The sequence below is a fragment of the Tympanuchus pallidicinctus genome, unplaced genomic scaffold (genome assembly GCF_026119805.1).
Source record: "Tympanuchus pallidicinctus isolate F22 unplaced genomic scaffold, pur_lepc_1.0 scaffold22, whole genome shotgun sequence".
NCBI classification, from domain to species: Eukaryota; Metazoa; Chordata; class Aves; order Galliformes; family Phasianidae; genus Tympanuchus; species Tympanuchus pallidicinctus.
This window is the reverse complement of record NW_026294739.1, coordinates 4598428-4625350: the sequence shown is the minus strand read 5'-3', so window position 1 is coordinate 4625350 and position 26923 is coordinate 4598428. Positions and strand designations below refer to the sequence as shown.

The 26923-nt window shown below is 47.4% G+C and overlaps 1 protein-coding gene across 8 annotated transcripts; it reads right to left on the bottom strand.

Moving 5' to 3' along the window:
* Nucleotides 1-24035, bottom strand: ST6GAL1 (ST6 beta-galactoside alpha-2,6-sialyltransferase 1). Of its 8 annotated transcripts, XM_052687194.1 has the most exons (9): nucleotides 23965-24022; nucleotides 18720-18816; nucleotides 18229-18390; nucleotides 11680-11809; nucleotides 10057-10732; nucleotides 6997-7094; nucleotides 4041-4142; nucleotides 3059-3233; nucleotides 1-1491 (listed from the first exon to the last, which is right to left on the bottom strand). In XM_052687194.1, the coding sequence occupies exons 5-9, from the start codon at nucleotides 10679-10681 to the stop codon at nucleotides 1250-1252; spliced, it is 1242 nt and encodes a 413-aa protein (XP_052543154.1). In that variant the 5' UTR covers nucleotides 10682-10732; nucleotides 11680-11809; nucleotides 18229-18390; nucleotides 18720-18816; nucleotides 23965-24022; the 3' UTR covers nucleotides 1-1249. The 8 variants fall into 8 exon arrangements, with proteins under 8 accessions (XP_052543154.1, XP_052543153.1, XP_052543156.1 ...); XM_052687193.1 differs by lacking the exon at nucleotides 18720-18816 and having other exon boundaries at nucleotides 23965-24035; XM_052687196.1 differs by lacking the exons at nucleotides 18720-18816; nucleotides 23965-24022 and adding an exon at nucleotides 15436-15614 and having other exon boundaries at nucleotides 18229-18631.
* Nucleotides 24036-26923: the final 2888 nt, after the last annotated feature.

Below are 26923 nucleotides of genomic sequence, written 5' to 3'. Positions count from 1 at the left end.
TAAGAATGGGCCAGTGACTTCACAGGATTTATTCAAAACAAGAGAAGAAGAGGTTTTCTTTACAGATAACCACGGAATACATCAGTATGGAAAAGGACTAGGTGTTCTCATTGACACACAGATTGCAGAGCTGCTGCTTCCACCATGAGGCCACATGAGAGAGAAAAGGTGCCCTGCTCCCTTCTGCCTGAGTTCCAGCACAGGGAGCAGAGCCCTCTCTCCTTCCTCACTGCTGATGAAGAATGGAGGCAATGTATCTGCTCGCCATGCATTCAGAAAGCACACAACAGCAATGAGAATGGCCCTGCTTAGCTTGTAGAGAGCTGCATCTCATCCATCCAGCTGCTATGTGGCTTTTTTGTTACCGGAGACAAGACAGAAAACAATTTGCCAATAATTACAGAGGTAGATTAGCAGAGTTAGAAAGAAGTACCAGCTTCCAGTGAGTATTCCCATCTGTGCTTTTCAACACCACCACCAAAACATGTTCAAAATACAGCTTCTTTTGTACCAAACACGACACCGTACTGGAAAAGTAAATGGTCAATAAAACTTGATTAAAATTATTTTTAAAAAAAACAAAACAAAAAACCTCCATTAAAATGTCTAAAAATATCTTGCAGAAATTCCTGAATCATGAATTGCCTCCCTTCTCACATGCTAAAAATGCCACCCGGGTGATTTAAAAGCCTTGTATTTTGAAAGGTCGTTGCCTTGCTTATTTTAATGGTAAATCAAATATTGTGGACTAGGAGTTGAGCTAATCAGTACCCAGCTTTAACAGTGATTCCTTAAATCACTGCTACAGAGAGCTCTAGGGCGATGGGAACAAGTGTCAAAGAATGTCTCTTGTTTCTCAGCAGATCAGGCTTTCAGCTGTCAGAACCCCTCTGAAGCAAGCTGAACTTTATCAGCACTTGATTCAGCCTTGTGCAGTCTCTGCTTAGAAAGCATCTCCTGTGATTCCCATACAGCATCATCAGCTGAGCCAAAGGCTCCACCAGCTGCATGAGCCCAGCCCCACGAGGAAGACATTTATTGCAGAGGCTCACACAGACACTGTGGATGTACCACAACGTATTGCACTGCCTTCCAGTTTGGAGAAGCTATGCCAAAGAGTCCTAAGCGTCGCAAGGTGGAAGAGCTGTCAAAACACACCAGTGCTTAGACCTAACAAACGTGACGACCCTGATTCTCAAAGTGCTTCGACGGTCGAGGCAGAAGTCTAAATACAATAAAAACTGATTTGCTAGCAATGTACATTTCGGAAGCCGGGCAAAGTAACCTTCCCACGAGTATAGATGTCATCATCGGTGCCTTGGTTTAAATGCTTCACCAAGTTTTTCTCAAACAAGAGAGGGTGGTAAGCTCCCATGGTGCAGGCACGGTCGTGAAACTTCTGGTAGTAGTGGCAAATGTCCGTCTGCCGCTTAGAAGGGAGAAATTCATACACATCCACCTCATCGCAGAGCGCCATGGTGATCACGATGCCTGTGCAGGGAGAGACCAACGTCAGCGCGGCCCTGGGAGCACATAAACCACTGCAGGGAGGGGAACGGCCAGGCAAGAAGCATCCCACTCCAAAGGGAAGGGTTTCCTCCTTCCTAAGTTCAGCAGAAAGTGGGAGAAAACACACCAGGCTGGATGGGGCTGTTCGGTGCAGCTGCAACACAGCTGATGGATTTGACCACAGTGAGCTGTTTACAGTGACAGCCATGCTGTAATTACATGGCTGTATTCTTATGCAATTGTCTTGCACGTGTGATGATGTAATTGGTACAGTGCAAGGGCAAGGCTGGCAAAGAAAACGAGGTGTTTAACTGGCAGAAATCATAGAATGGCTTAGGCTGAAAGAGTCCTTAAAGTCTGTTATGTTCCAGCCCTCTGCCGTGGGCTGGCTGCCCCCACGAGGTCAGGCTGCCCAGGACTCCTTCCAGCCTGGCCCTAAGCACCTTCAGGAATGGTGCACCCACACTTCTTTGGGCAGCAGTGCCAGGGCCTCACTGCCCTCTGAGTAAAGAATTTCTCCCTAATATCTAATCTAAATCTCCCTTTAGTTTAAAGCCCTTGTCCTGTCACTATCAGACCATGTAAAAAGTCAGCTTCTCTGCTGTTTATCCACTCCCTGTAACTACTAAAGGCTGCAGTGAGGTCTGCTCTGGAGCCTTCTCATCTCCAGACAAGCCCAGCTCCCTCAAACTATCTTCATAGGAGAGGTGCTCCAGTCCTCTGACCATCTTTGTGGCCTCCTCTGGACCCGCTCCAACAGCTTCACATCTTTTTACATAGATACAGAAGGTGCCTGGCAGAGATGGGAGTAGAGGCAACAGTGGAATACTGGCTGAAGTGCAACAGATTGATGTCCACATAGTGAACGAGACCACACTTCTGTTCTGTGACTTCAACATACATGTGAATCCTGAGGTCTGTTCCTTCTAATTGACATGGCCATGAGATTTACCTGCTGAAAACAAGGAAAAGCTTTGCAATGGAGGAACATAAAGTGAGTCTCTTTGCTGGGAGCCTGGATTTAGCATGCTGACAAGAAATCAGCATAGTGAATCAAAGTGGTCAGTCAGACCACCCCCAACCCTGTGCTGTGATGAGGCCTTTAGCTGTATGTTTTTCTTTCCATTTACACATTAGGTAACCACTCAGATTTAATCTACAGTAAATAAATAAGTCTCTTGACTTATTTCCCTGATGAGATCTGAACCCACAGGAGCTGTATGTTCCTCTCTGCACCCCATGTGGTTGAACTGCTCTGGTTTTAGGAGCCAGAAATCCTCAAGAACAACTCAATGCTGCATTCTGCTCACCTATTCCCATATGGAACCAGGCCATGTTTTTAACTGCTGTTCCAGAGGGCTGCTGCTTATTTTAACACAACCAAAACGATACCTTTGAGACATGATGCTTGAATTCTGGCATAAGACAAGCACTGCAAAAGCAATTCTGATACGCCTTCATACAACATAAATCCATAGCTGTCTTTGAAAATGAAATTTTGAAGAACTCTTATAAGCTGAACATGAAGTTTAGAAGGCAGTTATCTCACCCAACATTCCTGAAGACGGTGGGTTAGGCTGAATATGCTCTAAGGAATTCTCCTGCAGAATATCCCAGAGTTGCCACTGCATCTTTGGATTCAGGATATAGAAGGGCTGCTCCGGATGTCTAATGCGATACAACTTGTAGGCTTCAAAAAACTTGTAGTCTGGCTTTTGGTACCACTGCAAAACGGAAACAAGAGGTCAGATGGTTTTCTCTGCAGCATGCCCTTGCCTACAACCAATGGCAAACAGGAAGGCTATCAGTGAGTTAACCTGCTGCTGCCAAGGGGAAGAGGTCCTGCTGGATCTCTACATGCTGCGTGCTGCTCAACCAAACCTGCCCTTCAAGTCTTTGAGGGGACTTGCCTTAATGAACAGAGGGGGAAAATCCATGTCTCCTCCCTCTGGCAGAGAAAGACTATTTATAAATCAGCTGTCTTGTATCATTTCACTCTGCAACCCCCACAGCCAACGATATTGAGAAGTCTGTCTCAATGTTGCAGACCCCCTCGCCTCTCCATTCTGAGCACAAGGCATCCCATGCTGCAGGAGAGCTCCCACAGCACCACCTCCTCAAGCAGGCTGGGCTCATTTGCATCGTAACATTCTACTTTCAGTAAAAACACTTGGAAGGACATGTTTCCAGAAAGCTGTTTTGATACCTTTTCCTATGCCACAAATACCCCATCCTGGTTCCACTGACTTTATATGGGCTGTGCATACATCCTTACACCACTTGGAGATGTGGGACTGGGCAAAACATTTGGACTTTTGTACTGCCAGAGGGACTGCAATGCCCACAAGTGAAAATCTAATACAGGGAGGTGATGTTAGCTTACATCTTCAGAGCAATCCAATCCCATCATAACGCATGAGGTAAACAAGAATAACCTCAAAACGAGTGGCTGTTCATATTAGGAAGATGCGAGCTAAAAGCTGCACTTCAAAGCATGCATCTGATCTTATTTACAGAAACCTCAGCCTTACCTCATGTATTTCTGCATGATACGGCGCTGGATCCCAGACAATCAAGATTCCAGTGTTATACAGAGCATCTTTCAGGAACTGCTGCTCCTCAACAGTGACCAGCTGGAAGGACACAGCAAACACGTCGATACACACCATCAGCATCAGCAGCGGTGGAGCAGCGAAGCCCACTGAGCATAGCTACAGCCACCCCTCTGCTGCTCCCAAAGCATGTCCCACAGCACACAGACAAGGACATGACTCCTGCAGCCACCCATACACCGCTGGCACAGTCTCCAACAACCTGCATTAACACAGGTTTGCCCTGAAAAGCAAGCACAGGCCACTGAGACAGGGGCTGGTCTTTTGCCCTCTCTGCCCTCAGGCTTAACTTGCATCAGCAGTTCTTTACAAGCTGTGCTTGTTCACTGTCATAAAAATCAGCTCCCATTTTCCTCATGCTCGCAGAGGGCCTAATTAAGAGCTACTCCATTTACCCTGAAGTATCTAGGCTGCCTCCAGCAGCAAACTGATCGCCTCTGCTAACCAGTGCTCAGGGACACTGCGGCTGGCCCAGATGTCTATTACTCCAAAAGCAAAATGGGTTTCCTCACATCTGTTGCCAGCTCCAGAGGATTAGGCTTTCCCTCGAGCACGAGCACTGCGTGGCCTCATTTCCTTGCAGCAGTGGCAGTATCTAGGTCACCTGCTGACAGTGTGCCCCAAAGCACACTTTGTAGTGCAGTGCAGCTCCTGTAGGCCCAGGCAGCTGGCGTGGGCTGCCCCTCAGCTGGGTAAGGGTGGGATGCCACAAGGCAGAAACAGGGTGAGGAAAGCTGGCGTTTTGTTTTCATTTTCCTGTTTCCATTGAAAGGCTGGAAATCTTCCAGGCATTTTTTCCAGAAAGAAAAGAAAGAAAATAAAAGCTGATGTGAAACACGTGGAAGGAGGATTCAAGAGAAGCTGAGCAGCAGAGGAAGCAAAGGTGGGCCAAGCACAGCCACGTGAGCCAGCAGAGGCACACCAGCCTCCCAAGGGCTGCCCAGAGGCACCAATGCCCAGCTGTAAGAGCCCAGGGCAGCCCTATGCCCAGGCATACCTTTAGTGCCTATCAGTTCTGTCAATAGAGGGACTGATTCTTTCTAAGTGCTTAAACACCACTTAAATTGCTACACAACTTATTTGTCTTGCTCAGTCTTTTGATTCTAATGAGCTGACTAATCCATTCATTTACTAGTTGAAGTTGTTCTTTAGCTAACTCATTGCTTAGCAAATATCTTGCTAGTGCTACCTACCCTCCTGATACAATTACCCACCAGATTATAACGAGCTCCTGCCCTCCAGCTACTGCAGTTTCTGCCCTGTAATCCAAATATGCTCTCTTTCAGCCATCACAACCTTATTTCACTCCATGGGTGTACTATCTCCTTTTTTCTCCCTGCAGACTCATTAATGCCAATATCAGCAAATGCAGCAATGGCAGAGAACTCTGAGTCACAGCCAAGGAGAGCTGTAAACAAGAGCTAGGAGGAAGCCCTTGGTAATCTGCTCCCTGGTCAGCTCAGCTGAAAGGAATCGTGTCCTACATAACGACATTAGTATTCCCCCCACAGTGTCCTCAGCACTTATTTTTTTAAGATGTGAGAGCTTTCCCAGGGCAAATTGATGCTTTGCAGAAGACTACAGGAACACATGCCATTAAAAAAGCAGGACAAAGGGAACAGTCAAGGTCTGAGAAAATAGGCAAGGGAACATTAAAGAATTTCTCTATTTAGAACAACCACCAAGCTTGTGGACCTAGAAGCCCATCCTCAGCTCTGAGGATCCCAAACTTCTCCCCTGACACTATGATCACCCCATTAATCTTTCCTTCTTAAATAGCTGCACAAGATACCCCATTGTACTGCAAAAATCTCCAACTTGTGAACAAACTAACAACTGGGACTGTTCCCAAATCTAGCTGGTTGTGTTTGTTACAGAAAATACATCAGAACAACTATTAAGCAACTCAGGGCCACTGGCCACCCATGCCAAAGGGACAGCAATGAACACAGACTAGTTTGATAGATTAGATACAGGGCATCCCACCTCCTTCATTTGAGGAGTGGACTGAGGATGGATCAGTGGCAGGAGCCAAAACAAGAGCTGCCAAGGGGGACAGCAGCAGTGCTCACACTTAGCCCAAAACTAGAGCGGTCACACGGCGTTGTTGGTGCTATCCTACACTCATGCAGTCATGATGTTACCCTCCTCCTTGTGCAAATAACCCAGGTCACGTACATATTTTCACTGACAAACAACTTTGTATCACAGGAAGAGCAGCAATTGGCACTTTCTTCAGAGCAAGATTTCTCAAGTGATAACGCCTATCTGCCATCGTAAAGAGCACAAAAGGAAGAAGATAAAATACAGAAAGGTCAAACAGGGCAGAGGAAGGATGTGAGCTGCCAGATGTGGCTGCCAAAAAAAGACTGGCTGAACAAGGACAAGCCGTCCCACATCTGAGTGCTAATTGAACACAGGGGAACTGAGAGGAGCAAGCTGCAGAGCAGAGCACAGCAGGATGCTAATGCTCCGAAGTGCATTTCTTGGGCACTTATCCTCAGCCATTTAACGAGCCTACTAATACGTTACATGCAAAATCTGTGAGCAGAAAAGCAGCACAACATCCAGCACGTGGTAATTTTAATGCAGGAGCCTCAGAAGGTATCTGAGCAATGGGGAGAAGGTTTGCCCGTGTCCCTGTTAGGAGGAAGGCCATTCCCCACCATTCAGCTGGATTCACCCAGGCTGCATGTGGCTCTGGGCAGCCTGATCCAGTAGCTGGCAATCCTGCAGATAGCAGGGGGGTTGAAACTAGATGATCTTTGTGGACCTTTTCAACCCAGGCCGTTCTACAATGTGATTCAGCTCCCAAGCAGAGGAGAGACATGGAGCTGTGCCACGCTTGGTCTGTTTGAACTTTCATCACACCTACCTGGGAATTAACAAGACGAATCGTTGTTTTTTGACCCACATCTTCTTGAAATCCTTTGACAGGAGCCCCATTAAAGCGCAAGACGGCATCATGGCTGTCTGAAAGCAGAACAGAGTGAAAGCAGTGAGATGGCAGCTGGCTTTGGAGACTTTCCATGTGACCACATGCACCAGCCCAGCAGGCATGGTAGGGACAGGCTGACGGTTGGACTCGACGACCTTGAACGTCATTTCCAACCTTGATAATTCTATGGTTTTATAGTTTACATGCACAACTTGAGCCAGACACCAAGCATTATTACACCTCAAGTGTACACTTAAAAATGGTGTTGGATGAACTCATTGTGGTATCCTGTCTGACTCCCAGTGGTTGTGTTGCGCTCAGCATTTCCTCAATTTGGTTTTTCACTGGTAACTCACAGACCTTGTTATCATCAAGAACTCATCAAGACAAGCACTGCCCATTAAACAGGATCTCCCCATTCTGATCTACCACCCTTCTTCCTCATTTAATGTGATTACACAGACAAAATACCCCCAGCCCTTTAAAGAATAATTATTCAGCAGTCTCTTGTGCTCCTCCAAGCTTCAAAGCAAAGGCTTCATTTTAAGATTTAGTTCCTTTTTGGCACCTTCCCCCAAACAAACCACAATTTTTCCTCCATAGAAATATGTCAGACCAAAACTGGGGAAAACTACATGAACAGAGATGCGCTCCTAAATCCCTCATTATTCACAGCACTCAGCTGAAGGAGCAGCAGTGAGACAGGGCTCCCGAGCAGCCAAAAGCATGCAGAATCATTAGCAGAGATGCCTGCTTGAGTTAACAGGTGCCAGTTTGTGATTCAGACACAAGGCCTGCTAACTGGGATGGCAGCAGGGTTAATGGCATTCACCCAGGGCACATTACACAGTGACCTTTCCAGAATTCATCCAGTGTGATCTGGAACAGACTGATGCTTCAGCCCAGGGGACAGACTAGGAGGCTGCAGGCACAGACATTGCTCTGCACACTTGGCATGCTCTCCACTCTGCAGCAGCAGAGTCACAGCCCTTCCATTGCCTGGCTGCTCGCATCCCAGATCCAGCACTTGCATGCTGGATTACAATGTGCTGTGACAGCATCCTCAGCTCCTGAGCGGTCCCATCACAGGAGTCAGCAAAACACTGCTGGAAACAAGCCAGCAGGGTGACAGGAGAGCATCAAACAAGGGATCACTTCTGAGAAAGCTCCAGCCCAGAAAGGTGCTCAAAGTCAGGTCTGCCTTCCTCACACTCGACCCTACTTGGCCTCAAGAGTTCATCAGGAGGCTAAAACAATGACATTAAACAACTGTCAGCAGCAGTTTGTGTCAGGAGGCAGTGCTGCCCTGGTTAATGCTGCCACCACCCTTCTTATCACATCCTTCAGTGCACTTCAACACAGCTCATGCTGTTCATCCTCACCCAGCACCTGCTCCCTGCCCTGAGGGGCACCCACAAGGGACAGCCTCTGGGCACTTGCCAGCACAAACCCTCACCTCCCTACAGCAGCCTGCCACTGCAGCTGAAAGGTTTCCCTCAGTTGTTCCTGAATAAGGTATTAAAGGGTTATCTGTCTACTTGTTTCAGAGGATGAGGGCTACTTCCAGCTTAGTACAGGCCAAAGAGACCTGATCCAGCTGATAACTTACAAACACACTGAAGTACTGAAGCCTGCAAGCAATTTCTACAGGAGAGAGCAATCATGCATACTCCTCCTGCAGCGAGTGAAGTGCAGTGTGAATCTTCACAGAGTCCCAAACAATAAGCAGCGAACAAAGTGGGACTGCAGCCACAGGAGAATTTTCTGCCAAGCATAAAACCCAGACCTGAAGGCTGGACAGACCCTGACGCTGCTTCCTTAAAGATACAAAGTGCTCTATAGTATCGACGCTCACTTCTTTACAATCCACACTACAAGACCAATGCTTCAGCATTTGTTACTCACTGTACTGACTTCAGATCAGTATGGGCAGACAGGACTTTGCAAAGTATCACCAAACTCCACACAACAAATGGAGCCCTCTGAAGTCTGTCCTGTGGCCGTAGCACAGAACAGACCTCAACTGCTGGACACTCACAGTCAGCTGCCCTGCAGGCTCAGTGAGGCGGTGCCACTTTTGGATGATCACAAGCAAGAAATAGAGGAGACCTCTGAAGCCTGCCCAGGGCCACTGAGCCCTCTGCTCAGTGCTGGATCAACTAGAGCACATTGCTCAGGACTCTGTTCAGTGGTTGTTTTTTTTTTCCCTTTTGTGCTTTAGTTGTGTTGGTTTTTTTTGTTTTGTTTTTTGCTATTTTTTGTTACTTCCTTCTCTGTTGGAGTTTCTACTAATAAAAAAAGTTTCTGCCTGTTGAGTGTGCAATGAGCGCACAAGCATTACTCAACCCATCCCACACCCTCTCAAGAAACAAACATTTGAGGTGCCAAACCTCTTCCTGGTATTCAGTATTAGTTCTAGTTTCTGGTGAGGTCAACACAACCATGAAAGTTAAAAGGACTCACTATTAAGGAACTACCTGCACAGAAGTCACATCCTCTCAACTCAGTCCAATCCTTTGCACTCCCCCTTGGGGCTTACCCATTTGGCTGAATATTTTTACTTGCTGTTTTCCTGCTGAGGAAGTGTTATGGTGTTATACCATAATCAAATCTTTACAAGGTTCCAGAATTAAGACTGCAGCTGTTTTCTATCACAATCCTTTTCATTTCTGAGAAACTGCTGCTGCTATCAGCGGTTGCTCATGGGAGCAGGCATGCCCAAAGGCTAACACTCACAGGCACTGTCACCTACAGCATCATAAGGAAGCTTACGATGTGCAGCACTCACACTGAGAGAGGAGAAGAGCATCTCATCCTTATTCCCACCTCCTCCTAGCCTGTACTGTTCACCATCAAAGAACTGCAAGGATAGATTCCAGCTTATTTTAAACACCTCTGTGGCTCCAGCAGAGTAAGAGCATGGCACAGTGTCTCTTCTGTTCAGTGCAAGTTATAAAACGGTATTGCTTGCTTTTATCTTAGTAGAAAAATACCAACCTATCTCTGGTCCCAAGTGAGATGATTTCAGAGAGCCTGCTGAGGACACAACAGCACAGCGGCCCAGGCGGCCCACTGTTTCATTGAGGCTTTTCTCTGGCAGGTAGTGCTGCCATTCTGAGGAATTAAAGGGCCCATCTGATCCCTGTATCATGGTCACGTTCACCCTGTCCCGCAGCTGGCACAGCAGCTTCTCTGGGCTGAGTTTAGCAGCATTCATCTTCCCATTGTAAGTCACGTTGTACTTGTTCATGGACAGGTAGTTCTTCCTGACCTTCTGCAGCCTGGGTATGAGGTTTCTGGATGAGCTGTCCTTATCCCATACCTTCACATGGTCTGCTGCTTTCCTGGACTTCTCCACTGCTCCAGAGGTGATGCCTTTTACTTTATTTTGGTTGTTGGGCAAAGCTTTAGGCATCTGACCCATTTCACCAGCAGCTTCGTGGAAGAGGCCCTGTGATTTAAGTAGGTTCCATTTTTCCAAAGTCCTGTGAACCTGTGTATCATCATTCCTGAAAGGAACATAGTAGCTTCCTCTTGTCTCTTTCCACAGGCAAACTGTCAGAGCTATCAGAATCACCACAAGAACACACATAAATTTTTTCAGCACATTGATGTGAACCATAGTGTACGTTGCATCCAAATGGGACAGAGAGCTCAGGGCAGCAAGCTGGTCCTGGGGAAGAGAACATCTCAGTCAAAGGTACACATCCACACATGCATATAAAAATCCCAGGCAGCAGTTGAGGCTGTGGGTGTGGAGTGGGAGAATGCAGCGGCAATTTTAACACCTCAGCCCATTTAAAGACCTCATTTCAAAAGTTCACCACCTCAAATGTCAAACAAATAAGACTTGAAGTGGCTATTAACCATCACGTGCATGTAGCAGTGACCTGGGGCTGCTGTCACTGAAACATGTTTAACACAGCTAGAAGCACACCGGCAGGAATGTAGGCCTCTGTTTTGCTCTCCTTCACCTCCCATCCCAATCAGTCAATATGCAAATCCCACCAGCAGCAATTCCAGAACTGAGCTGTCACTTCATTACAAGCCTGAACACTAACCAAGCACATAACGAGGCACATAATCATGCAGAAAAAAACTGAGTTCATGAGCACCAGCAGTTTCATCAATTGACAGCTAGCTACTACACAGGGAACTTCAGCAAACTCTCACTGGGCTGAGCATGCTCCTGGTGGGAAACCAGCTGCTGGGAGACAATTAAGCCACAGCACGGCTGTGTTCACAAATGCTCTTTGATAAATGTTATTCAAGGCATGTTATCCTTACAGGTAGTAAGGCTAGATCCTGTGTACAGCACTGCCCATCTCCTTATGCAGCACCTTGTGTGAGCAGTCACCTCCACCTCCCCTCAGCTGTGCTATTAAAGGGAGCACTCCAACAGCAGATGGCTTTCAGATGGCTTTGCCTTCATGTCTTTTCTACAAAACCGTATTCCCCAGTGAAACAGTTTTATATGAACCACCTCCCAGTGGTGAGACCTCAGGAGATGATTATCTGCCCTAGCATGGCTCATGCAGCAACTCCCTCCACAGGCAGCTTGCTCACAGCAAGCTATGCTGAGCTGTGACATATCAGAAGCCACCAATACCGACATCCTACCTGTTGGACAAAACAGTGGCTCTTCCACTCAAGTCATTTTTGACTTTTGGCAGATTTTTGTCCAGGATTTAAGGCAGGATATCTCCAAACACAACAGCTGCATGAGGCACTGAAGAGACTCAAGAAACACCTGCAATAAATAAATAAATAAATAAATAAGAAGAAGAAATAAAACTATCATGGAAGAACCTCGTGGTTTCAAGATGAACGTGCATTTCCTCAGATAAGTGCAGCAGTCCCATAAAAGCTGTCATCGGGGCACAAAGTGTCAGCAGCAGAAACATGAATAACACATCAGCTTTGTGTGTCCGTTCTCTCAGTGAAGTAAAAACCCCAGTGCTGATGGTTAATGCGTGCAATGAGCATTGCTAAGAGAAAAGGAGATGAGAAAACTTTTCCTAAGAAAACATCTTGCTAATTGCTCTTCAGCGATTCAGGTGCTCCTCCTCAAACACAACTGCAGACAACTGGCTTTTTTTGGAGCAAGAAAGAGCGAGTAGTATGAAAAATCACTTTACAACTTATTACTTTATGCACAGGCCCTCACAAAATACTGTCTAGACAAATCTTTTGACCTCACAGCTTCATTCTAATCAAGGAAATACAGCAAGAGAAGGCGAGATTTCACAGGGTGATATGTTTCAAGAAGTAGCTTGCTTCTGCAGAACACCAAGTCAGGACAATGCCATGTAAGCTAAATTACAGATGTACAGTACATAGCATTAGATTCTATACATCCTAATGCTGACTACTCGTATTTTAACTCTACTAAGAAACTCTGAAAAACCCAGTGATTTCACACAGAGCAGCCCACAGCTGGTGGGCATCCTTCTACCCCCTCTGCACGCAGTTCCGCTGCAGACAGCAGTGCTTTCAGAATCTATAAATAGAGAGAAACAGAAACCCCCAAATGAGCCATGCAGCACCAACCAGCTCAGAGCAAAGCTCCCAGGCTCCTTCCGCCTCCCTTCCAGCACACACTGGGCAGGCTCCTAGCCAGACCTCATTCACCTTGTGCTTCTTGACACAACAGTGAGGGGCTGATTTCCAGGAAGGAAATAGCAGAACGTCTCAGCACTGCCAGCTTGTGTTCCCCATAGTGAGGAGCACCCAGAGGAGCCTAAAAATTTACATTCTGCACTTCACACAATGCAATCCCCATCTTGATAACTGTGCGCACTGCAGTGGGAACAGCGATTTTGCTTTGACTTGTAAGTAAAGAGGCTGTTTGTTGTTTTGTTGTTTTTTTTTACCAAGGGGAAAGGCAGTTCTCAAGGATAGCACTCACAGGCTTAACCACCCAGGTGGGCAGAACCTCCCTGCTCTGGCATCCCGGAGGCTTTCATCCCTGCAGGGAGCTGAGCCTGGCCTGGCCCAGAACCTCAGCTCAGGGTGCTGGTGCCTGCTGAGTGGTACAAAACAGCTGCCCTAGCCGGGTAGAGGAGGACAGCTGGCAATCTGCATTTCCATGACCCACAGCAGATTTACCCTAGAAACGCTTACCACAGCAGCCCCACTGTGTTAGACACAATAGCCTGGCAAGCTCTTATCTGTTTTCTACAGTGATCAGTAAAAAGCTTAGGGATCAGCCCACAAGGATGCCCCCACACGCACACTCTGGCCATGCAACCCTGCAGACCACAGCTGGATTGCTTTGGTCACCTCCCAAGCCCATTCACTTACATCCTTTGGGGCCACATTCCAAGGCCCCAGCTCTGTACTGCCTGCAGTGACTTCAGGCCATGTTGCAAGTGGGGCTGACTCAAATCTGTTCCGTGGTAATAAACCAAAACCACAGAGCTTTATGCCACCTCTGCTAACACAGCATCCTTGGCTGTCCTGCTGCCCAGCTGCCTGGGACTGCTGGCTCTCTGTGGTTTTCCAGTTCTCCCTCTGGTCCCACCAGCCCTCAGGATACATGCCTTGCCATTCCTCTCCTCCTCAGATCAATTACTGCAGTAGAACTGCAGGTATCTAGGAGTGATATTAGCTTGTGGGAGCCCTGTGGTGTTGTGGAATCTGACATCTTGCTTCTTACGTGCCAGGCAATTCCTAAACCAGCACAGGAACTTTCTTACCCCATGACAGCTCAGGGTTTTCCCAAGGCTCTCACCAAACACTTGAAAACTCAAGCACACTGCCTCCCTTTCGATGGGCTTGCTAACTTCTTAAAACAAGAAAAGAGGAAAAAGGCAAACAGATCTGAAATGTGATCCTCTTCTGCAAACAGAGGATGAGATGGAGGTGCAGAGCAGGACTCCTTCCACTCAAAATAAAGTGATACTCCCAAGGAAACTGAAAAGGGGAAAAAAATAAAAGGATTTGAGAAGTTATCTAAAATTCCCATCTCTTCTTAAAATCTCCTGTTCCTGTCCTGGGGAAAGAGATTATCAAGACTATAAGTGTAAAGAAGCTGTGACTGAGTCATTTTATAACAGAAGAAACAGTGTTTTTCATAGACTCATCAGGTGAAAACTGATAATACATTAGAAGTGAACACACTGTTCCTCCAGAGCTGCTTCAGTTCTCTCTGACGCTCTGTCCAACCTGGCCTGTTAATTCAGCTGCATATATTTCCGTTTTGTAATTAGATAAACAGAGTAGACTGGCTTACAGCAATTCCTTGCTTTCTCTCAAAACATCACTGCGCTGTGAAAATAAACCAGCTGTTGAGCCATGCGCTAAGTAAGCACTTCCAAAGTCAACACATGCAACAAAAGAGAGAAAAAAAGTGAAGAATGAGCAGAAGTGTTTTAAGTGAGGAACGTGGTTAAATTTCAGATGACACACGAAGAAGCCACACAGTCTGGAGGGAGTAGGCTGAGAATACCATGCTTATCTCAGCAAGGCACATGCCTTGCTTGGTGGGCTGCTCACACAGTGCCTCCATGAGCACAGGGACAAGTTCTTGGCTGCTGGGAGCAGCACTGCTCCACCACAACACTGCTTCCTATACTGGTCACAGCTGCCTGCCTGATATTTCTCATTCACTGTAAGGGGCAGGGAAGGGACCTGTTATGGCCTCAGAGCCTGCGGGTAAAGCAGGGCTCTGACTCCACGTCCCCGCTCAGATGCCATCTCCTGGTGGGAGATCACTTCCAGGGATGTCCTGGTGCTCATTCTGGGCTGGGAGAAGCTCTCAGAGCTCAGCATAAAACAGAAGTCAGCTCACGGTGGGCACATGCTCATGGGAGTGTGTTGTGAGCAGCGCTGCCATTGATGACTTTTCCAACAGTAAAGCCTCACTGCAGTAAGAGATGTGGAAAACACTGCTGGTAACAAACCTTTCCAACTTCTGAAATTGCACGTTTCATGATCAATTTCAAAAAAGAGAAAGGAAGTGGGTAATGCCACCCAATAACCACCGACTCCCAAGAGTGTAACTTTGGCCAAATCACAGAATTATAGGGGTTGGAAGGGACCTCCAGAGATCATCGAGTCCAACCCTCATCTGGAATCTGGAACCCTCTGACATCACAAATTTATCAGTGAGGCTTCCATCATCAGCCAGCTTTACCATAACCTTTCCCACACCAAATATTCCTCTGAGCTAAGAAGACAAGGGTTTGAGCACTCATTTAGGACTATTTACTTTACATTATGCCTTCAAATTAAACACCACCACTTCCTCATTTTCTCTATTAATGTGTTCCTCTAGGGCATTCATCGTTCAAAATAAGGGCAGCACTTGTTTATTTTAAATTAGCAGCATGCAGCAAGCCAACACTTACTGCCTCTGCAAATATCCCCACTCACCGAGACACCCAACCAGCATTCCATGGCCCCAGGACAATAAACAGCTCTGTGCCAGGCACTGCTCAGCAGCCCCTCAGGGTAAGGCTTCCATGACGCCAGCCTCTTGCAGGTGGGTGTGATATCTCTCCATCTCTTCCAGGACCACGCAGTCACTCTTTACAACTTGCTCAAAGCAGAACCTAATTCAATTCAAACAAAGGGATTGGAAGGAGCGTGCAGAACTGCACATCTACTGTTTCTGGGCCCGGCCCAGCGGCGCTGCTCACATTTGGTTCTGTGCTTCCCATGCAGAGCACCCCAGGGCAGTGCTCATCACCACAGCTCCCCCACGATGACAACCATCGCAGCCCACCAGAACATGTCATTTTCAGAGAATGAGCAAAAAGAAGTTATTGTACACAAATTTCTATTACTTCTCTGGCACAAAAAAATAAAAAAAGTCAAAATATTCCCTTTCAATGCAAGGAACCTGAGTATAGGAAAAGAAATATCCCCAGGAAGCTGTGAGCACTGAACACAAGCTATTGAGGAAACCTGCGTCCACGTTAAGTGTCAGGGAGGAGCTGCTGTAACAGACACGCAGGAATCCAGATAGCAAAACACACCAAATGTTGTTCACTGTTGAAGCAGCAGCCAGGTTCTCAGAAGCCAAAATATTTGCAGTAGCAGATGTCAAACACACGTTGTGCCAAGGCAAGTCGGGGAGTCACGTCCTCACGCAGCAAGCTCGTGGCCTATCTGCCTTTGGATGTGAACACCAGCAAGCACGGCTCTACCTTGGCTTTAACCCCACACTGACATTTCAAAGATAAAATGCAGGCTGATAACGTTAAAACGAACGGAAATATTCAGCATAAATCTAAGCATCTTAAAGCCATTTTGAGAGCTTAAAACACTCCTCCCCTCTGCACAAAGTTTCACATGTATACTTACAAAACCAGAAAACATTATGGAAAGTTTCCTGATGAAGGCTTTGCTTGAAACCTCCTTGCTGTTTTTCTCAGCACCCCCATAAGCACAAGGGAAACCAAACACATTATAGTGCTGCCCATCCAGAACTGATGGCTGAGAGCCCAGCAGCAGCCATGCCATGCACTGCACAGAAATCCACCCAGCAAACATTCCCCTCTGCCTCTTCTCCCTTCACAAATCATGGCAGCAGGCCAGTGAAGGATCACGGTGGTCATGGGGCGTGACACAAAGTGATCTGAAGTGCAACCAAGCAGTTAAGGTTGGTAGACGCAGTTGCTGGAGTGAAGAAAACACTATGCTTGGGAAGCTGAAGTTGAAGGGCAACAAAGACCACTGCAGTTTTTAGCCTCCCTCCTTCCTGGAGTGGAGCATGCAAAGCACCACGACAGCCAACCTCAGCACAAATGTGGTTTTTATCAAAGCCAGGTAGCGACTTGCAGGCGTGGAGGAAGAGCTTTAGACAGACCAATCCAACAGAAACATGGGCTGCTCCCTGAAGCAACAAAGGAGGCCCAGACATTCCTGCATCCCTCCGCGCAGTGCTGGCTCAGCACTGGGTTCAGCACAGTGTTGTTGCAGGCTGACAGCTCTCATGTGACCCAGAACTCCCAGAGACAGGGAAGGCATCCACCCACCCCCAGGAGAGCCACAAGGAGGGATGGGGCACCGAGGGGAGCTTTAGCCAACGCCTGACTCCTTCACAGCCAGATGAGAATGCAGCTCCCAGGAGCGGGCTGCACAAACACACAGCACTCTCCCCTCCCCTTGGTGCCACCTGGCCATGAAGTAGCCAGACTTCTTCTTTCTGCACAGAAACTCCCCCAGATAAAGAAGTCAGGCATCTTTTGTGCCCAGGACGTTCAGTGCTACCAGTTATGACACTCACTTCGTTCTTGATCCCCACCTTTCTTTCTGAGCAAACTGCCAACAACAGAGCACCTCTCCAGCTATTAACAGCTGGAGGAACAGCTGCTGTTGGCCTGAGGTGAGTACACACACAACAGCATTAATACACAGTTTGTGCTCCGAGAGGAACCCATGTTTATCTCTACAGCAATTTCTACTTCAGTAACATCACAGATCAGCTCTATTTAAATACAGCGTTAGCCTCTTGCTCTATCACAGGTTTTGTCCTTAGGTCAGCCATCCCACTGCACTGCCAGCACTGACTGCATCTTCGTCATTGAGTGAATCCTAAAAGGAAGCAAGCACTCAAAAACACACGTCGCACGGGGAGCAGCTGATGCTTGCACTCCTGTTGGCATCCTATGCCATGAACTGCAGTCAGCCAAGTCGCTGGAGCACAGCAGGACACGAGGCCATCCTGGAGAGCTTTTCCTTGCCTTCCAATCATCTTGAACCTGTTTGATTTGAAACTGCTTCCCAGCAAGTGTGGGAGTGATCTGCAGGGCAGCTTCAGGAATGTGTTCCTGATCCAGAGGACTGCACTGCAGCAGGAGGCTCTGCTCTCAGCATTAACTAAATCCATGGTGCATCACTCTCATCCAGGAACCCAAGCCTCAGAAACCACAGTTACTTAAAGTTGCATGCCCATGACACAAACAGAGAAGGACAAAGCACTTCACTGAAGCTTCCTCCATCTCTAAGAAAGGAGACTGAAACTCAGCATCAAACAGTCAACATTCACACGAACCAGACTTTCACAAATCACAGAGAATACTGCAAAGCTCTCCTCTCAGACTGGGCAGCAAACCACAGATCAACAAAATGCCTTAATGGCTTGCACAGATAAGTAAACATGCTAAAATCAACTCACAAGCAGACATCTATGCTTATCTGCAGATCAGAAACCCGGATTACCTTCACCTGCAAGCAAAATCCAAACGAGCTCTTGCACGACAGGCTACCACAGCTGCTACAGCTCACAGGAAGTCTGCAGGGTCTGGCTGCTTTCAGGCAAGAGCTGCTGTTTTCATACTGCTGTCATTTCGCACCCAGCAACTTCCCACACGGTGCTCGAGCCTGCAAAGCACATCTCATGTCACCTCCAGCCTCCGTCCAACCAATCTGAAGCAAGGCAGATTCTCCCTGTTGTTTAACATTTAAGCTCAGCTCAAAAGTGGAAAGCACTGGGCTTAAAGTTCACCAGACTTCAAACAAGGCTGACTTTGATCTAGCTCAGGCCAAGCTTTAGGTTAAAGTTATTCATTTATTTTATTTAAACAAACCTGCCTCCTTTTACTCGATTTTAAGGGGAAGCCCCTATCCCCATTTCCCAGCTGAGGACAGGCAGCCAGGAAAAGGCAGGAGTTCAGGCCAACAGCTAGAGAGCAAAACACAGCCACCCGTACCTGTGCTGCCTTCCAGGCTAAGGGGCTCTGAGCGGGCCTCAGGAAGCAGCCCAAGTGCTCACTTTCTCTCTAGCCAAGGCAGCCCCTCCAGCAGTGACTGTGTGGGAAATAAAAAAAAAAATCCAAATTATTTGGGAATGCTAGCATAGTCAGCTGAACCTTGCTGACCCTTCATCTCCATGAATCCAAGTCCTCCTGAGGAAGGAATCCTCCCCAGCAGTGTACCCCTGCTCCTTCCCACAACTTTCCCCATTCCAGCTTGTCATAATGGGATCCATGGTTCCACCACACCATGCCTGAGCTTGCCAGGAGATCTGAAGGCACACAGCAGGGCCATCATGGGGTCTGCCTGGCAAATCTCTGGCGCAGGACTGATTTCCAACACAGGCAAGAGAACCAAAAGTCAACTCCAAACACAGTCTGCTGTATTTGGGTATGAGCACAAGCAAGACGAGCATACAGGTGCACAGCTGCCTCCTCTGCCACATCATTTACCTGAGCTCCTCACTTCTCTATCATCCCACTCTTCTGCAAGCACGCAGCCTTTCTTCCCACCCTTGGCCAATCACACCTTAAGACCCTCACTGTCTCCTCTCTCTTAGGGGAAGCTGCATCATTGCAACACGAGAGCTAACAAAAGCTAGTAAAAAGCCAGAGTCCTCTACAACTATTTTGAGATTACTCATTCGCATTTCAGTGTTTTTCCCCTCCTCCAAGATTCAGGTCAATTCAGCTAAGTTTCTGCTGCTCCCACTGAAATGTGTGTATATCTCTATATAGGATATATTACAAACACGTATGCTTACATACTTATGTTCATATATCCCCTCTGATCACTGAAAAGAACGCATTCAGGATAAAAAAGAAATTGATGCAACTGGCATAAAGGCTTTTTAGAAAGCTGACCAACATGCATAGAGACCACAATGGTATGTCATCAAGGGAAATGACTACAAGTCATCTTCTCCAACTTCTTTTTCCTCTTTCTGAAGTGTTAAATATAGAAATAGCCAGTTAAACAAAATCATTAGTTTAGTGAATATCCTCCGAAGCCTGAACAATGATTTTCAATTTCTTCCCAAAGTACAGCAGTAATATTATCAGCTTGTCCCAGTTCTTCAGTTCTTTTCACCTTGAATCACGTATGAAGTCTCAACTTAGACTGCACCTCCATAAAGCTTTATCTATAGCCCTTCTCGAATATGACAAAGCACCAGTGCTGCCAAAACAAGGAAACTTGCAGTTAACCCCCCCATTCCCTTTCCAATGGGCTCTAAAAGCTCCCCAAACACTGGAGTTCATGCACACCAGTACAAGCAAAGCACAACACCTTCCTCAGCTGCTCCAAAACCTCATGTTGTTCAGAGCTCAGCACGGAGATCACATAGTGCTCGACATATACAGCCTGCAAAGCAACCCCAATCAGACCAAGCTGGCCTTCTTTGGACCACAGTCACCTCCAGGTTTACTCACCTGCTCCTGGCCAGCTCACTCACAGAGAAGACACGAGTTCCTTTCGAGATCTCTGCAGGGCACAGCCAGAAGATCTGGCAGCTCAGAGGCGTGTGAGAGAAGGAAGCTGGAAGGAAGTTTCCCATGTGCTTACCTTGAGGCAGTGGGTCCCTGCACCCTTTGAGTCAGTCAGGGCTCTGCCGCCGCCCAGAGATGAAAGCACTGCATTCAGCACTATCTGATCAAACAAGTGCTCCAGCAGCTAGCACAGAGGCACCGGTGGTTGGTGCTTAATGAAACCACTTTTCTGACTGCAGTTGTTCTTAAATGAGCTATTTTTAAGGGGTTGGGGATGCACAACACCCTCCAGAGCTGGTCCTGTGTCAGTGCAGTGCTGCCAAAGCAGCTCTCACCATACAGCTGTTTCTGCCAGCTTCAAGTGCGACCTGGTGGAACCAGGCACCTTCCTAACATGCCTGCATCTCCAGCACTCTCCTTTCTGGGACATCCTTCTCAAGCCCCTTCACTCTTCTTCCAGCATTGGCTTCATACGAGGGAATGCTTAAATTTCTGGAGCTCTTACTCAGGCTGATGTGGTGGGCAGTTACTCTCCTGCCTCAGTAAGACCCTTACATCCATCTCCTCCTCCCTCCCTCCATGAACATCCCCTTTTGGAAGCCCTTTTCTCATCTGCTTTTTTTTGGCCAGCTTTTCTCCCATCTCTCCCAGACCCGAGGCATGCAGTGCCTGTTCTGGATTCCTGCTCACCAAGATGCTGTGCATTTCAGAGCTGACGTACAAGTCCCATAGGATGCTTCAAGTCAGAAGTAATGCCTCAGGTGGTCACTTTTATCCCCAGGAGCTGGCAAGTAGCTATAGCAACTGCATCTAGAAACCTGAAAAGGCAGCAAGCAAGCCACCTGCTATGCAGTGACCGGAGCAGAGTACAGCTGTAACCCACACCAAGGGCACTGCCATATTACATCTATAAATATAATAAACATATGTGCATATACATAAAACCAAATATAAGCACATATTTACACATAAGCATGTACACAAGCATTCCTTTAAACCCTGATGTTGCATAGCATTAAATAACACCACCATGACTTCAAAATAACATGCGCAGAAGTGAATAAGCCCAGGACTTTTGCACAGACCTCATGAATGTGAGACAGCAAAAGCCTTAATCAGGCAGAAGCAGGTTGGTACCAGGAGACCTTTAGATGCATGCACAAATGGTCAGCTCCAGGCTGCTCAAAAACTCATAGAACCAGTGGAGCCATCCTGAAGCAAAATGGCCCAGATGGGCTGGCAGAATCAAGCACGCAGAATTAATTGCTTCGTTATCTTATGCAACACTTAATTACTCTATTATCTTACACGTACTTAACTACTCCGTTATATTATGCAATGCTGTTATGCATGCATCACCCTTTAGAGGGAACAGTATTTCAGCACAGGGTCCAAGCTATTGCTCACTGTGCTCAGCTGGTCCAGACACCCACCCTGCAGAACCATGCTGAAGCAAATGCAGGATGCTGAGCCTTGGATCATCCTCATGTGTTGCAGTGCTCCTTCTGGCCCCAGGTAGCGCAGGGCATAGCTCCAGCAGCAGGCAGTGCTCTGCTCCGCCCCTCCCTGGCCGCTGCAGGGAGCCATGGGGTGGGGTGAGCTTTTGCTCATGCTTCCCTATTTCACATGAGCCAAAAGTAGGAAAGAGAAACTGCCCTTTGCCATTTCGGATACTGACAGGCCAAACAACTGCTGACAAGGGGCTTGTGCAGACCAAATGCACCCCTGATTTTCAAATGCTTAACTCCCCCAGAAGCCTTTGCAAATTATAAGCCAGGCCTAACCAAGCTGCCTCATCCAGAACCATGTTTAGTAAAAGGGGATTGGGTTTGGCTGACCAACAGAAGGACTCCTCAGCATTTCTAAAGGAGATGAAGACTTTATCCTGGCACAAACAGAAGGAAAGTCCCCAGTGCACTCAACCGGTTCAGAGAATGAATACCTCTGCATTAAAAGCAAAAGCTGTGCTTTAGAGGTCAGCCTGGCCTTAGATTTCTGGTATCCTAAAGACTGGCATCCAACCAAGGCCAGAATAACACTCACTGTTGCAAACTTATGCTTCACAGGAGCAGGCAGAGCTGCTCTGTGCTGCCAGAGCTCCCCAGGGAGGCCCAGTCCCACTCCCACCCACTGCAGCCCTCCCAGATCCTGCCAGCTCACCCAAGGCCATGCCCCAAGACAATTCTTTGTCCCATCAGCTGAGGATTCTCACAGAGGAACACGGAAATAAACCCAAACCAAACCAAAACCATGGTTTCCAAAACCAGTGTTTTAGACAGGAAACGTTCTGTGGCTGGCCTGCTTTATTTGCTCCCCTTATCCACACCAGAAGCCCTCTCCAGCTCCGTTTCCTTCTTGCCCCACGAATACAACAGCTGCCAAAGATGCCCAAGGCAACATGCCGTGCCCTTCCTCTTTCCCCTCACCTATCTCCAGCAGTGCATCCCCAGAGCCCTAGCACAACAGCCCTGGCAGCAGCATAGTGCTGCCTGCCCCATGCACAGCCCCTGGCAGGCTGAGCAGCTCCAGCACTGCAGCTCTTCAGTTTGCAATGCTAAAGGTAACACAACACTGAGAGGCACAAGCGTTCCTGGCCAGAAGGAAAGAAAGAGGGGGTGCATTTTCCGTGTTAAAAATGCAGGTTTTACACAGAGGAGGGAAGATTAGCATGTTTCCAGTGACGGAGGAAGCAGGGAGGGGGCAGAGCCCCCCTCATCTGGCATTCCTGATACCAGGAAATTAAGGATTGAAAAAAGCAACTGGACAATGAAATCCTCTCAAACTCTCTTCACGCAGGAGAACAGGCACAAATCCAACACCCATAGCTACAGCCACCTCTGAAAATTCCCTTACCAAGTTCGCTTTCCTTTGTTTTCCCTTTGTACAGGAGAATGTGGTGTTAAATAAAGAGCCCAACCAAACATTCCCCCCAGGGCTCCTGGCATCAGAACCTTCCTGGTCAGGATACCCAAAGCCTTGCTGTGTGCAACCAGAAAGCTAAACGGTGCACACTAACTGTATGCCAAAGGGTAGCCCATTCACACAATTATGGGACTAATGAGGCCCCACATTAAAGCACAGAGCTCTAGGAATATTCTCTATGTGGTACAGACCTTTTGGACTAGCTAATCATTCAGGGAAACAGTTAATGAATGTTTGCAGAGGTGTGATAAGGGTAGGCTGTCAGCGAGAAAGAGAGACGGAGAGGGGAAAAGTGTAGGGGTAGCAGCAGTGAAAGCACAGAGATGCCCAGGCACAGCCAGATGAGGTCAGCTATGAACCCAGCCAGGTAAAATTCTCTGATCCAGCAACACAGGCAGCATCCCCAAGGATTTCTGGGGAAAATCCTACCAGAATGAGCCCCTGCACGCACACAGGAGTTTCATGCAAGTCAGAATAACCAACTGGATCTCGGACATTTATCTGTGAGGGTTAGGTAGTATATATTAATATCCACAAAAGCTCCCACAAGAAGCAGAATCAGTGTTTTCTTTTGCTTTACAAGAAGTATAGGATAGCTGCAACAGGAAGAGTAGAGAGCCCTCCCAGTTCTCCTCACCTCCCTCCCGACTGCACATGCAACATAAGGCAGTCACAGTGCAAACAGGGGCTTCAAATACACGTGACCTTACTGCACTGACAGCAGCCATGCTCTCACTGCCAGGCCTGTGCAAGCAAGAATGGGTGTAGAGAAAGGAGGGGACTTGACCATCACCTTCATTTCCAGGATGCTTCGCTGTCCTCAGCAGCTCCTGTCAAACTCTTCCAGTGACTGGCAGTGGCTCATCTGGATATCACCTGGCCACATCTGTGCCATGCAAGCAGCTCTTCATGCCCTCATCTCACTTCTAATCGAGCTTGCTGGCCTAGGAAAGAAATTAAGGAGACCAGGTGAGACAGTCACATCAGCCAGACTGGCTAATCAGAAAATACAGAGTGGTGAAAGCAGTGACTGAGCTGCCAGCACCTTTAAACATGAGTTATGCTCAAGTAAAACCGCACACACAGTCCAAACAGCAATCAGTGAAACTTTCCTGAGGACCAAATCTGCTGGTCATGAGCTGTGGGCTGCAGAACAGCCAGAAGTCCAACACCAGGACATGAGGTCAGAGCTCCTAACACAAACATGTGGGCTGATAAAACACCCATTGGGCTGAACTGTGGGCTCCTAAGGAAGTTTCAGAGCCACAGCCCCTATAAAGCCCAATGCACATGAGGGCTCTCTGCCTCCTGGACTGCCCACAGACACGGTATAGTGGAGCAGCAGTGCACAGCACATATCCCATGGGCCTGGCCAGAAGCACAGCACGGCCTTTACAGAGTTCATTTTTTTTAACCTCTCCCCTACATCTAGCAGAAACCTGGTGCCACAACAACACGTGTCCCAAAATCCTCTTAAATAAGACACTAATCACAAGACTATTTAGCAAGTCAGTGCACACAATCCTCCCGAAAAACACAGCCTCCCATAATTACTCTGCCCCAGGCAAGTTCCCAGTGTGTGCACATGGCCTGGCATGGTCTGACCACACAGCCAGCAGCCCAGCTTCCAGCAGGGAGCCCAAGTGCTCACGGGGCTCACAAGTTATATTCTCCAAATGTGCATACAGCTATCTACAGCACCAACACCAGCACAGCCAGGAATACCTGAGGTTGCTGGATGGGAAGTTACCCTTGTGCCAAGGGATATGGCCAGTGGGTGATACTGGTGGTAGGCAGACAGTTGGACCAGATGATCTTGGAAGTCTTTTTCAACCTTAACGATTTGTTAGTAATTCTTTTACTCTTCTTGCCATAGGTCATAAATTATGTCTCCTCCCCCTTTCCTCAGCTTCAATGAATGCCCCAGGGCTGCTCTGGCAAAGGAAAACACTCCACTGTGTTCTGGTAAAAGAAATCCTGTTTGTTTACTGCTGTTGCTTAATGCTGTTACATCCCCGAATCCCATCATAAGTCTTTTAAAATATTGGAAAAGGGAAAGGAAAAAAGCATCACTACAATACCTCAAAACAAGTCATGCTTCTGGAGTGTTGCCTGCCTGGAGGCAGATGGGAAAAAACAAACCAAATCAATGACAGCCATGAATTTTAAAAGTATGTGTTAATATGCAGCGATGACCTCAGTATGCCATCTCATTTCTAGCTCAGGTAAGCTTGAGTTTCATCCGTTTTCATTCACTTCCAGTGTGAACTAAACAAAATTCAATTAAAGAGCGTTCACAGTGAAACTTAACACCATTTTTTACATCACATTTTAATTAAGGATTAGCTCTAAAATTTACATTCTTTTTCTCCCTAGTCTAAAGGATATGACTCTTTATCCATTTAATTAAACAATCCACAAATATCTAATAAAATATTCAACTGTCTGCACAACCATAATAACAAGGAAAGCTCCTCAAGCCTGAAGTGCACGTTGCACTGCATCACAGCAGTGCTGTCCCTCTGAAGGAGCCTGGTGCTTTGCACAGAGAGGTGATGAAGGAGTACAAGATGAACTCCTTACCAGCAGCTCAGCCCAAACCAGAGGCTGCTGAATCCCTAACACGCTGGTTTTGCACGTGAACCAATACACTTGCCCACAGATTCCTGCAGAGAACTAGTGCAGGATTTCTCCCAGGATCAGAACCACAGCAGAAGCAGAGTTGCGGGGCTGCCACACCACCCTTAACAACCAGGGCAAATGGGGAACGAGGGGATTCCACCAAGACAGGGAGGGAAGGCAGCTACACCACACGTGGCAATGAACTTGACTTTTCCTCAGGTGCAGACTTGAAGGAATTCCCACTGATTTTCCAGAAGGCGCTGCTTAACCATATGAAATTCAAATATGAAATTGCTGAGCCACAGCCACAGTACCTAAAACATTCCCAGCCAAAACCCACACTTGTAACAGAGCAAGTAGCGACAGCTGTAACAAGTAGCACATTAATCCACAGAAAATGAGATTCCTTCCATGCCGGTCTCCAACAGCTCTTTCCCCAAAGACTCATGACCCTTGTGTATAGCTGAGGGCTCAGCACAGCCCGCAGACATCCATACAGCATGTGGGGTCACTGCTCAAAGCCAAGCTTCGGTTGTGTTTCCAGACTCCTCAGCTCATAGGTAAACTACCCATTTGGCCAGACTTCAAGATGGCTGAGCCAGAAAACTGCAACGATCCCTCGGTCCCCAATTTATATCATGAGCAGACAGTCTGACTAACTCATCAAGCGAGTCATTCTTCAATTAAAGTGTTCTTCCAGTAACGTTATTTTGGCTTTTCCAGCTTGGCACTCACATCTCAAATCACCCCTTCATATTACAAGCACAATAACGAACTTCAATCCCTCCTCAGCCTTAAAGAACTCCCGTGACTATTGCCATCCCTGCTCCTGGTTCTTCCAACCTGAGCTCCATCCCTGTTCCACTTATCCCTCAGCCTTCCCTTCCTCCTCTCCATCACCCTGTGCCTCTCTCCATTGACTCTAGCACACCTGTCACTTTTTGTTCCTTTATTTCCTTGAGTTGGTGCTTTCCTGATTCTCTGCTAGGACTGCTGCTCTCCCAGCACAATGGGTCACTTGGGACTGACCCAAAGGGTGCCAAGAGCTTTGCATCAGGAAGGAGGAAAAGCTCTGCTTTCCTCCACTGATACACTAAATCTCTAGCAAATTTGTCCACTGTCAGTAAGTA

What these genes read in the sequence shown, in the direction of transcription:
- ST6GAL1 (XM_052687193.1), bottom strand. Translation starts at nt 10,681, where the DNA reads ATGGTTCACATCAATGTGCTGAAAAAATTTATGTGTGTTCTTGTGGTG. An exon ending in TCACTTGGGACCAGAGATAG is followed by an intron (nt 7,095 to 10,056) that starts GTTGGTATTTTT and finishes TTCTGCTTTCAG; the next exon opens with ACAGCCATGATGCCGTCTTG. An exon ending in ATCATGCAGAAATACATGAG is followed by an intron (nt 3,234 to 4,040) that starts GTAAGGCTGAGG and finishes TCCGTTTTGCAG; the next exon opens with TGGTACCAAAAGCCAGACTA.